At 40.1% G+C, this 13575-nt stretch overlaps 1 protein-coding gene across 5 annotated transcripts in view; it reads left to right on the plus strand.

The window, feature by feature from the left end:
- Positions 1–13575, plus strand: part of NPAS3 (neuronal PAS domain protein 3) — an 845279-nt gene that overhangs the window by 111748 nt on the left and 719956 nt on the right. The window contains exon 2 of one of the 5 annotated variants that reach the window (XM_059181882.1): positions 154–243. The exons of the other annotated variants lie outside the window; for them this stretch is intronic. Within the exon in view, the coding sequence (XP_059037865.1) occupies positions 154–243 (90 nt within the window). The remainder of the gene's footprint in view (positions 1–153; positions 244–13575) is intronic. 5 annotated transcript variants of the gene reach the window in all.

Consider the following 13575-nt stretch of genomic DNA (forward strand, 5'->3'; position numbering starts at 1 on the left):
TGTTCTAAAATGTATGTACACATTGCAACAATGTATATAGCTCAAAAGCATAAAAAGCAAAATATATTAAATTTCAACATACTTGTTATCCTGCATTCCCGTTGACTGTAGAGAACCTCTAGTCATGTCTATCTGTTTTTGATGCTTCTACAGACTAACTGCCCAGCATCCTCTGCCCAACCAATCAGAATGTAGGAAAATCTACAGATATGACGGAATCTACTGTGAATCTACCTACCAGAAGTATGTTGAAATCTTTGTGAGTCTTCCTTCTGGCTCGTGCATCAGTGCTTGTGGTTGCCAGCTATTCAAAAATATCCTTGTCTTGAAACCTTATATTTCTCTAATATAGTGGGGGAAAAAAACCAATCAACCAACCAACCAAACCAAACCAAACCAAAACAACCAACAAAATTTGCCTTCATAATCCAAACCAAAAAAAAAAAAAAAAAAAAAAAATTTATTCTTTTGAAATTGTGGTCTTAAAGTTTTTAAAAATGACTATATTAAAGCTCTTAGGTAAGCTTCTTTATATTGCAATAAACAAGTACTTATATGCAAGAAAATCTCGGCAAAATACATTGCACAGGTGCTACGCATCTTAGGGATTTGAAAGGTGTGTTATGTATAAATTAGCTGTCACTTTTTTTCAATCCTGTAATGGAATGATGAGTTGTAATTTGCATAATCCTTTAAGAAGTCAAATTATACTGTCATGTAGCAGACTTAACATGCTAGCTAAGATTTCAGAGCTTTGCAGCTAATTACTATGTACCTTACAGGACAGTTAAATTGAAGTTGAGTCCTCTGCCTTTGCTGCTTTTTGCATTGTCCATTACTTAACAGAATCTGCACTGTTGGTAATGAGGTGTTGTTACTATCACTGAAGTAAACCCCCTGCTCTGGGAAGGAAAGGCATTTAATGTATCAGAGCTTGACTCGGGTTGCTTTTGCTAAGAAGGAAGTTTTAATTTTTTTAGAACAATCGTCCAAATTGGAGTCTCCCCAAAAGGATAACGTTTATGCTTCCCAGAAAAGTTACGGAATATTGATTGAAGCAACAGTAACCTTTGATTAAAATAAGTTATTCTATAGAAACTATAAAATGAGGTAAACATAGTTCAACTGAAGGCATGAGACTCTCCAGATAGACTTTGCAAATACACTTTGGTGTGTTTTTTGTCTTCAAACTCTTCTTTTGTAGTGGAGTTCTATTATCGAAAAAACACCTTTTTCCTTAAAAATCCTTTCTGAATACAAGCTGGTGAGTTCTACTTTCATTTACTCCAACAATTGGTTGTACAGCATTTTCTTCCTTTTGTTTCCATTTTACAATCAGCAAATTCTGGAGCCGGTGAAGGCTGCTTTCTCGAAGGGACGCAAAATGGATACCAGATGGAGCTGGGACTCTTCTCTGTATCTTTGCTACTGATTTTTCTCTGGCTTTATTTAATGTTGTTCTGTTGCTTGATAGTGTTATGCTTTTCAGCAGAATTGATGTAATTATAATGCAACATTGTTACTTGTTTATTATTTTTTAAAAGGTCTCGTTATCTGTGAGTCATCCTTATTGTGGTTCTTGGTGGTCACGTTTCTGTAACTTGCTAGGGATTCCGTGGCTTTGTTGTGATTCATGGATACTTGGAAGAAGCCTTTTGCTCTATAGGAAGGGGTTCCTTTAAGAACCATCTGAAAGCGGCATTGACTGTTGACCATTCAAGTCATTGGAGACCAATGGACAACTGTTGTTCATTTGTAAATAAGCCAGTTTCATGTGTTTGAAATTACTTTCAGCTTTAGGGCGGTGGCTTGTCAGTATAAAGCCGGAGCCTAGACGAGGACACCAGAAAATCTGTCCATAGAAAGGCTACCTTTCAAACTGCAGGTATTATCTCAAGGGCTGGCTTTTTTTTTTTTTTCTCTCCCCCTTTAAGGATTTGTGTTATTTGTAGTCAAGGTAGACACAGTAGGCAGCACAGCTGTGACTGCCAGGGAAAGTCACTAGGGGGATATTCATAACAAGGAAATATTGGCAAATAAATGATGAAGAAGGGGAGGAAATCCCCAAGATGTTAAATTGGAGCACTGTCACTGAGATGATTAATGGTGTTGTGTATTTTAGTGAAGATGCTTATCTGGATTGTCTTGAAAATATAGTGTACATTTAATAGCACCTATAAAAAAGCATGTGGTATATGAACACACTGAAGAGAAAAGTCCACGGATTCGGATTTTATTTTCCTGAGTGAGTACTTTCTTCAACTTAGTCTTTGGCTTCTGGCTATTAGAAAGCTGGTGTTAACGTTTGTTACATAGAAATATGTATATTTTATAGAATACTAGTCGGTATTTATGTAGTTCCCGTTCTTACGGGATTGAAAATGTTCTTGTGAAAAAGATAGGTATTTTTCCAGCGCTCTTGAGGGGTGAATGTTATCGATAATAGGGAAATGATCGCTCAGATCTGCCTAGTCTTTCTAGGTAAACGGGCAGGGTTGGTCATAGGGCTACAGTAGATGAAGGACCACACTTTCTTCCAGGATGGGGTCAATTCTCTATCAATTTCTGGTGAAGGGGTGGTTTTCCTGGAAGGCAGTCTGGCTTTCAGTTTTAAGCTACAAATATCCTGATTCTAAGTGGGATAGCAGTCCAATTTAGTGGATCAAGTTCCAAATTAAAAAAAAAAATGGAAAAGAATCAAGAATTTTAGTGCATTGCACTTAATGAGAGTGAATTTTATCTTGTGAGGCTTCTGTTTTTGTTGTATGTGTTCGTGTAAGTGTATGTAAAATGTGTCTGTCCACATGGTGGGTCCTGAGGTAGAATGTTTCTTGCTGCGTTTTACACCCATAAAAGATTGAGAGCCTCTGCAGTAGGGTCGGTATATAAGTTTATACATGTAGTAATGTATGGGTGTTATGTCATTGTGAAGATACCGTGGGTTATAAGGAAAGAAATGGCGAGGGATGAAAAGGTTGCCCTATTTGGTCTCTCCGATCAGAGCATGCTGGTGTCAACTTGCAGGGGCCCAGGAGACTCGATTGTATGCTCATCTTTCCCATTCTGTGATCCCTGACCTCATGTTAGTAACTGGAAATTGGGCAAAGTATTTGCACTATGGAAATTGGAAAATGCTGCAAATCAGGTGCCCTCCTGTCCCCAATGAGTTGTTAAATATTTACCAACACATCACTGTTTTTGATCCTCCCAACTGTAGTTTTATGATTTTATAATTGTAAATTTTCCTACATTTGAAAACATTTGGGATTTAGATGTTATTGGGAGTTATTAAATAATTTTAGTAATATTGAAAATCTGAACAACACACGAAAATACAAACTGGTTAATTCAGAACATCTACAATTTAGAATTTTAAATATAAATATATAAATATAAATTCTATATAAATATATAGAATTTTAAAATAATGGTAGTTATTCCAACTTCTTACATTGACTGCTTATGATATGGCCGACTTGAAACTTAAAATTGTAATTGGTGATACTTTCTTAGCAGAGGGTAGGAAGGCAGGGATTTCAAAAACACTAGCCATATTATAAATATTTGACAAATTTTTTTATTAAGCCATCGTTTTGGTAAGTACTGAAACTTAGAGAATCTAGGCCTCTTTCTCCATTTTAAGCTGTCTTTAGGTTTGCAATAATATCTCTGGGTTTTAATAAATACCTCTGTAAAATCATTGATTTTGATTGGAAGATGGCACAGTTCTTTCCATTTAAAACAATTGTAAGACAATTGTCTTTTTTTGTTTTTGACTTTCAAACATAAAAGTAAAAGCAGTGTGGAAAGTCTTAAAAAAAGGGGATGCCCCTCCATAATAATTTGGATTAACTTTAAACTTCTAAAAAAGGACAGAAAATATTTGAGTAGGAGGAAAGGAAATCTCCATGGACCTTGATGGGATTTTACCACAAAATATGGTGGCAATCACCTGTGTGAATATGTGATCATGAGGAAAGGTAACTGGGAAGGAGTAAACCGAGCAAGGCCTTTGTAGCCTCCAAGTTTGTCACAGTTTGAGCATGTGGCTTGACACTACTGTGGTTGTATTCAAGAACAATGACCTCACTAATACTTAAAGATGGACGGGGAGACCAGAGCTTCAGTAACTCCTGCTTAGTGAACACATGTTGTGCTGCTGGAATAGTTCCTGTAGGACCCATTTGAAAAAAAGAGCTTTCACCCAGAGTTTGTTGTCTCTAAGTGTAACCAAGATTGAGAAGATGCTTGTCACGGACTAGTCAGCTGTCTTCTAAAAAAGAGGGGCCATTAGCAAAATTTTGAGCATTGTGTGTTTCCTGGGTCTCTGTCCAAGCCCCTTTACCTCCGTGAAATGGATACCTGGTTAGCATTTCATGCCCAGGCCTTTACCCAAGAGGATTTTTGTCCATACCCCTTCTTGCAGATCAGGTATTGCTAACTGATATTGGTGCTCTTGAGGGCCATTTGCCTTTCAATAAGCAACTCCCAGAGAAAGAATTTGAGCAGAAGTGGAGTTACTCTCCAGTGGAATAACTTCAGGCACCAAGACAGGGAGAGGAGAGAAGGATTTCAGGCTGGAAAGGGAGAGGTGATGCTTTCTTCTTTGCCTGAATGGGAGCCACCCAGAATGCGGGTGTCTGCTCAGCACAGTGTTAAGGCTGGCTTTGGTCAAGAAGCATGGGTTTGGAAATGGGCAGATTCAGACTCTGAAGCAAGAAGGCATTAAGGAGGGTGGCAGCGGTGGGGGGGCGGGTGGTGGTGGTGGTGGAGGGGTGGGGGGCAAGAAGTGGAGAATGAGTGAAGAAGAAACTCACCAGTCTTGATCAGCTGTGTTGTGCCAGACAGAGTGCTAACCACTCGCACGTGTTCTTCCAATTAAGGAGAACAAGACAGGTTTCTTGTCAGGCAGGCTGCTGGGGGGATAGATGGTCACCTGTGCTGACGGGGAGGGAAAGGTCAAGGAGGCTCCAGCAGCAGAGCAGTGAATTCTTCTGGCTGTTTAACCTGATTGATTGATTGCAATTATGCAGCCCCCTCCCCCACCCCTACCCCACCATTGGAGTAATTTATGCCAGTACTGTTTGGATCAGTAAATAACAAAGAAGTGAGAAAAGAGAAATATACAATGAACTTCATAAAGAGCTCTAATAGAATCTGCATGTTAAACAGACATTGAACTCTGTAGCAAGAACTGCTTCAAGCCTTTCAACATCCAAATGAATTCTAATTTCCACATCATGCCTTTCAGACCTCAGCATGGTTTCTGGTGGCTTCTCCCAGTTAATTTTAGCATCACACCAATGATTTTTGCCTGTAAATGACTTGCAGTGGTAGATCTTGGTAATGTGGATGGTATATTATTTAGGGCTAATGCCAGCTTAAAAAGGAGCTAATTTATTCATTCATTTAACAGCCGTATTTTGATCTTCACCCACGGGTCAGGTGCTGTGCATGAAGTGACTTAGAGGTGACTAAGAAAGCCTCTGGCCTGCAGAAGCCTCAAACACTGATGGGAATGGGTAATTGGGATTCTGTGTAAGAGGTAGCTCCAGTGAGGAGAGCAAACAATAGATGTGGTCCTATGAAAGGGTTATTTTTGAACAGTCGAACTGAGCCCTGCTATCTTCATGGCGGGAGAGATTTTGATTTGGGGGAAGAGGTGCTTGAGGAAGTGATGAGAGCCAAAAGACCAGTATTTCTGGCATAGCGAATTGCATATGGTATAGGTCAGGAGTGGACAGCAGGATAAGGGTGATAGGACTTTAGGTTGGAGGAGAAGGGGAAATTGGAGGACCACCATCCTGGGAGAGAGCCCTGGAGGAGCTTTTAGGAAAGGAAGAATGTGTCTGCAAGTTCACTCAGGCTCTCCTGTTTGTTAGGAAACTCCTTTCTTTAGCTTGTCTTGGAGGTGGTTCAGTCATGCAGTGTTCTGAATTTGAAGTGATTTTTGACTTAGAAATCTCTTGCAGGACTCCAACAGTAGGAAATCCAGTTTGGGGCCTGTCTATAAGTTCACTGCTCTTCCCATCTTGAGGTGCTCCATATTTGCCTTTCTTCCTCCCAGACTACTTGGAACTCAAGAGAAACTAATGGCGGAGAACAAAAATGGGCAGGCACAGAGGCATGATTTAAAATGAAAGAATATTAATTGGCTTTACCCGAGTGTGTATTTTCATGATGAGAGAAATATCTGCCTCGATTTTTGAAACTAATTGGCTACGGACACACCTGCAGTATGTAGTTCTCAAGAACTCTCTAGAAACTTGAGAAGCAAAGGCAAAGATCAAAGTGAGAGGAATAGAGCGACAATGAACCTTTTGTAGGCATGTTGTGGAACTACAGTGTTCAAGATCATTAATGGTAGTTTCAGACAGGGAGACTAATGTGCGTGTGCCCAGATCTTAAAAATAATACAGCACGCTTAAACTATAATTTTAGTAAGTGCTCACCTTAAGAACCGCTTGTCCTGTGCGTTGATGGGTGTCCCATGTAGGTGTGTCTTGACTGAATTTTTGGACTTCATTTATGCATTAGAATAAAAGAATTACGCTTTTAATCTTTGTGAACAACGTATTTTAAGAGACCCACAAATCCACCCAATAGCATTTCATCACTGCTAGAGGTAGCTGAACCTCCTAGAAATGGATCTGAGTTTGATCCTTGCCCCATAATGATTAGATCTAGGATGGTGGCTAAGTTACTTAACTCTAACGATTGCTTCTGTTTTCTCACTTCTGATATGGGGGTAAAAATGAAAATGATATCATAGCTGTTTGGAGAACCAGTGGGCTAATGCCTTGACATTTAAAAAAAAATCTTGACAAGAAGCTTAGGTTCTAGGTATGATTATTATCACCATTTTACAAATAACAGGGTTTTAGAGAGCTAGAACAACTCACTTGAGGTAAGAAGTTAGGGTCAGTGTCACCAAACTGTTGCTCACTGGCCGACAGCTGCTTTCCCATCCCCTTACCTGTTCTCGTAAATTAAGTTTTAAGGGAACACAACCATACCTGTCCACTTACACACTGTCTGTGACTGCGTTTGTGTTACGGTGGCAGAGCTGAGTAGTGCTGACAGAGACCATATGGTCCCCCAAGTCTCAAATGTTTACTCTGTGGCCCTTTACAGAAAGTTTGACCCCTGCATTAAACCTCAGTCTGTTTGAGTTAGAGCCTGAGGCCCCCACCACAAATACTCACTGTGATGCTTGGCATATAATAAGCACCCACTGAATGAGTACCGCTTTGTTCCTTCTCTAACTTAAGGTACAACTGCTCACATCCAAGAACTCATGTCTGCAAAATGGAAATAATAAACATTGAGCTTCCAGTAGGATAAGCCATTATGGCTATGGAAATCCTGAATTCCTAAAGGAACCATCCTGAATTCTGTCTTCTATCTGTCGTTTATTACTAGGCTTCATATGATACAAATGTGAGAAAAATTTTCCATCTTCCTAGTGATCAAAGTACAGTACATCATTACAGGGAATAATTGTGAATATTCAGTGAATATTCAGAATCTGGTAAATTAAGCTCCTCCAACAAAAACTTCATATTCTTTGGAAATTAAAGAAAATAAAATCTTCCTTGTGAAAAATAAAAATAGTGTGGAATTGCCACTTACGTTTTGAACAATAGATGATAATATATAAGCAGTATGCTTACAATAGGAAAAAAATGCAATAGGATTTCTCTTTTAACTGAAAGATTGATAGCTTACAGATTTTATAGACTTTTAAAAGATTTTAGAGATTTATAATACTTTTCCCAGTAGTCTTCCCAACAAGGAAGGGATGAGATTATGGTTTCAATTTGACCCTGCAGAGAACTTGTATTTCCATGCAAAGGTCTGTTACTGATCTTTGGGAACTCCCTATCCTCTGCTCAGTAAATGGCCTCAGGTTTGGCTTTTGTTACTTTGGAGTTAAGGAGCACATTGTGTGTCTCATCGACTTGTATTGAGGGGAATGATCTGGGAATTTCCTTTGACTAAGCCCAGTGCCATGGCTCGGCTGGTGAAGGGTGGGTTCTTACATCTGTTCTTTTTTTTTTCTTGGAATAGCTGTATATTCTCTTTTTGCTTAAGCTGTAGGACACTTTCATTCTGGAGCATTTGGAAAATGCAGAGAAGCATAGAAGAAAATATGAATGTCTTTCCTAATGGTACCACCCATAGTTGGCCACGAATCACAGCTTGGTGTTTATCATTGTATAGAACTGTGTTGATAGGCATGTCGACTTTGACAGAAAGGTATCTACATGTATAGACATGTTCTTGTGGATACATCCTGAAGTTATCTCAGCTGGGAAACCTCTGGGGCCAAGTGTTCTAACTTGTATACAAGCAGCTTATTTAAGGGAAGTTGGAAGCTGTATGGTCCTCTTCTATCTGGAAACCATGTTTCACAGAGATTTCCTTTCATGCCTTTTTTTTTTTTTCCCTGTTTGTATCTCCTTTCTCAACTTTTTGTCACTTTCTTTTTGAAGGAATTTAAATTCTTGTGCTTTGAAAAAGCAAAACAAATAAAACAACAAAATATGAGAACTCCAGCAAGAACCAGTGATATTAGCGGCATTACTGATGGCGATTTTCAGCAGAAAAATCTTCCCTACCCTCAATTTTTTTTAACCTAGTACTTCATTCTTTAGAAAGAGTTCTGAAAGAAGATAAAGCTAAGGGTGCGAAGGGTGTGGTGGGTGCTAGTAGCAGAGCTTTTTAGGATCAGATCAGAAGATAAGTAACTGCTGGATGATTCCATGGAGTTTTCTGGTCACTTTCCAGACTCTCAGATGACATGTTTGCTGCATCATGTTTTTAAAAGAAAAAAAAAAAATTTTTTTTTTCTCCTCTCTTACAGGGAGGAGGAAGGAGGGAGCAGAGCCAGGCCTGGGCAGGTGCATGTGCTCAGGTGCGAGAGAGGAAGTGAAAGGAAGGAGAAAGGGGAAGTGGGAAAGGGAGGCAGGCTGACAGCGGACCTGAGAGGGGACTGCTACATCATTCTTGAGGTTGCTTATAAAGCGAATTCTACTTACTGCATTCAGTACTGAGCTATTTTGATCTAGTTTTTAAAGCAGACTGAAGTCTGGGTCCTGGGAGGATTTTGGTTCAATGGCCAGCATGTAAGGAAAGCATTCTTGGGTGATTTTTCCCGTGTCAAACTTGAGACCTTTGTGATTCACTGAGCAGTGTGAGGGCTCTTTGGAATTGACTACTCAAGATTTATGTGATTAAATAGATGATCCCTGCATTTTATTTAAAACCTAATTGCCCTTCCCCTCAGCCCAGTTCTGAAGGATCTCTACAATGAAGACTAAATGCAGTAGTATTTATATATCAGATTATGTAGCAAGCCTCACTCTTTGACTTTTCTTACTAGGTACCAATGAGGAGAGCCTGGTTTCTTGCATAGCAGCTGCCCTCACTTGCAGTTCAGTTAAATCAACACAAGATTTTATAACTGTGTCATTTTCTTGACTGTTGCATTTCAGGGGTGCTCTGAGAGAATCTGAGCCAATTGCATGCCTTGACCTTGAAACCAGGGGCTACATGGTGGTCTTGATGATTCTCCTCTTCCACTCAACTCCACTAACAAAACTGTTCTTGGAGTGAAATTGAATCTCTATGGCACAGTCAGACATGGAGCCTCCTGTCTTGTAGGTTTTAGACACCACCAGCTGGATTTCTTGATGAAGAAGACATTTGCAGTAATTATGGGGAGGTCTTTGCTCAGTTCCAGGAAAGGAGCATGCTTTCTAGGGACTACCTAACTTCTTGATGGCCTGAAAGAAGAATACAAGCAACAGCTCTGATTCTCCTCCCCCTGGAGAAATCCATCAGATCTCCGAAGTCTCGACTTAATAACAAAAAAAGTAGTGATATTCATGTCCCCGTGTTTTTAAAAGGAGAGGTTTGGAGACCTATCCAGTGGGGAGGATGGTAGAGGGTAGAGGGATTTTTTGAGCTCTTGTAAAATTGATGATAAACAGATTCATTTGATGGAAAGATCATTTACCCTCTTTTCTGAATTCTGCCTTTAAATGCTAGTAACAAATTTATGAGACTGGTATGAATAAAAAAAGGTGATCTTTTTTTTTTTTAATTTAGTGTAATTGTGAAATGTCTTGGGGAAGGGAAGACTAGAAAACTAAAATTCTGGACCAACGGATTTTTTTTTTTTTAAAGATTTTATTTATCCATTTGACAGAGATCCCGAGTAGGCAGAGAGGCAGGCAGAGAGAGAGGAAGGGAAGCAGGCTCCCACTGAGCAGAGAGCCTGATGCAGGGCTCGATCCCAGGATCCTGGGATCATGACCTGAGCTGAAGGCAGAGGCTTTGACCCACTGAGCCACCCAGGCACCCCTGGACCAACGGATTTTAAGTAGAATACATTTTTACAAGAATCTCGTGGCAAGTTTGGTTTACTTGTACCACATACACCTTTATTGGCTCTCTTTAGGGAAGTTTGCCAGACACAAATGACAGCTGTGATATAGAATGTGATATAGAGTATTTCATTCACAGGAAATACTCACGGATGCCAGGGTCTTCCATTGTGAGGCAAAATTCATCCTTCTGGGGGCAGAAGAAGTTGACAGTGAAGTTGTGGTTGAGTTTCACCATTCCTGCTTCTCTGTTGTCTGGTTTTCCCATATGCAGCGAGAAGAGGCTGAAATCATCAGAGAAGTAACCTATTCCAACTATGGTGTTCTGTGATCTCTAGACATCATTGTAATTGATTCCCACATCGATGTTTGAAATAAATAGGTCATATACTTACTTGGTACTCAAGAAAATGAAAGCTTGGAGGTTAGGCGGGTTGTTCAGCTTATGCAGCGAATGCTTAATCTGACTCTTTATGGCAGATCCATTCATGTCCGTGTGGCCCAGTAGTTCATTCACTTTCAGTTGGATGACGTGGCCTGGTTGGAGCAGGATACTTGACATAGGAAACACTCACCTTCTGTTCAAGGGTAGTCTCTTGAAATCTAGTTCTGTAAAAGAATAAGACCCTAAGGAACTTAAAGCCTTAGCTATAGAAGAGGGTATGTTTGTTGTATTTGAATACTAGTCGTTGAATGTCCTTTGTATGCACTGCTGTGTGTCCTCCAGTATGGGGGCAACTAGGTCTGCCCTTCAGAAATTTCATCTGTTCTTACTCTACAGTTAGTGAATCTCCAGTTTTTAATCTTCAGTCCTACCTCTTTGCCAACTTGAGTTTTAGACTTCTACACTAGGTTTAGAAGGTTTCTGCCTGTGATTGGCTTGACGTGGACTTCTATGTGTAATGACCGACACAGTTGCAAACACTTCTGTAGACACTGCCAATGAATCCTTATAGCAACCCAGTGAACTGTGTTTTATCTCAGGGTTTTTTTTGTTTGTTTTTGTTTGTCTTTTTTTTTTTTTTTTCATAGAAAACAAACCCCAAGCCAAAAAAAAAAAAAATTCTTTTGAATCCGAGAGGTTAAGAAATGTGAACACTCTCACACAGCTACCACATGGCGTGGCTGGCTTGCAGAGAACGACCTTCCTCCTCTCCCCATTTGGGGAGACCAGCTGCATGGTCCCTCCATGGTCCCTCCAGGACCATGCAGCTGTGCCCCCCAACAGAGCTCTGTATCTTCCTTAGAATGGGCTTCTCCTCCCTGTACTTGTTTTGCTTTATCTTCATTTTGGTAGTCATTCAGGCTTGCTCTTGGACTGTTCTTCCATTCTTCCTCTCCTGTATCCAGTAGCCTGTTAGTCGTATGATTTCTTGTGGAAAGAAACTTGTCTCTTGTTCCCATCCCCTTGATGTAAATTATTATTTCATCCCTAGTTTGTTGTGGTCTCCTGTTAAGTCTTATCTCCTATCTCCTTCAATTGAAGTTAAATGCTAGAGTCTAGTGTAGACAAAATACCATGCAAGGGAAAGCAAAAATACCTTTTCTGGGATCCCCTATAGTTAAAACAGATTAAAATCCTGTTTCTAACATAGTTCCCTGCTCAAAGTCCTCAATGGTTCAGTCTTACCATATGGGGTCTATAGCCTTAGCTTAGTATTTAAGATCCACTGGTCTTGATCTAGTTTGGCCTCCACCTCCCCAACAAAAATACCTCTCAACAGAAACTCTCTCTGCTCTTATCTATGAACTGTATCCATGGAGTCTTACTAGGTACAACACACACACACACACACACACACACACTCACACTGTGTTTTAGCTTTATCCCAGTGGTTTCTTTCTTCTCTTAATTCAACATATTTAATGGGGTACCTTCTATAATCAGGAACTAATGTGGGAGATATAGAGTGAACTAAGACTAGGGTCTCTGTCTTGCTAGTCAGAGGGAATTGGAGACTGATAGTAAATAGCGAAAGTTACAAAGCGATCACGTGATCTGATCTATTCAGTGGTAGTCAGTGCTGTAGAACAAACATTGAGAAGGTTAAGAAGGAATTAGGAGTACTGGGTGAAGATGGTTCAGTTATGGTTTCAAGGAGGTGCAGCCCCATTTGAAAAGCTGATATTTGAGACTCCTAGGAATTGAGGGAGTTAGGTCTCCAGAAAGCTCTGGGGAAAAAATACTCCAGGTGGACTGAGCCCTCACCATAAAGGCCCCGAAGCTGAGGAGGTTTCATCACTTTGGAATAATGTGGGGAGACTGGTGCAGTGGGTCTGGAACAGCAAGGACTACAGCTGGAGGCAAGTGAGAGAGGGAATAGGGGGCCAGCACACAGGAATCTGGCAGACAGAGTAAGGTTTTTGGCCTTTACTCGACCTGAAATGGCTTCTTGGGAGGATTTTTGTCTTAAAGAGTAATGAGATCTGGCTGCTAGCTGAGTCCATGCTTCAGGCAGCTATGGTGGAAACAGGGAGTCTAGTTCAGAGACTGTTATTTTCATCAAAGGGGTTGATGTAGAAGGTATGGAAGTAGAGATGGTGAGAAGAATTTGGAATCTGACCTATTCTGAACGAAGAGCTGGCAGGATTTCTTGATGGAGTGGATTGAGAGGGGGATATACAGAGAGAAGAAAGTCAATATTGAATCCAAGATTCAGTTCCAATGCATCATTTACTCTGGATCACACATTTGGTGACATTCAATTGTATATATGCAAATAAATACCTCTTAGGAATTCTTAAATTGAAAGAAGAGGCAGGTCATGAGCTTATAAGTGAAAGGATAAAAGATTACATGACTGTGGATAGATATCTTAATAAGATTGCAAGTTCCTTTAGGATACTGATTCATTGATCAATCCACAGACCTTTCTAAGGTACTTATTAAAGGCCAGTGTTCATCTTATTTTGTTTGGCCATCTTCAGTGCAGTGGACAGGAACACAGGCTTCAATGGACACTGAGGAATTCAAACCCTACTTAAGTCATTTATCTGCTGGGTGATCTTGAACAAGTTAGGTAGGTTCTCTGTTCTCTGTTTTTGTGATTTGTGGATTGAGAACCTCTCTTCTAGGGTTTACTATGAGAGTAAATGAACGAACACAGTGTAAGGTACTTACAACAATGCCTGACACATACTAAGTGTTCAGATAGTGTTCATCATTCCTAAATAAGTGTTGAGG

The sequence above is a fragment of the Mustela lutreola genome, chromosome 7, assembly GCF_030435805.1.
Source record: "Mustela lutreola isolate mMusLut2 chromosome 7, mMusLut2.pri, whole genome shotgun sequence".
Lineage (NCBI taxonomy): Eukaryota > Metazoa > Chordata > Mammalia > Carnivora > Mustelidae > Mustela > Mustela lutreola.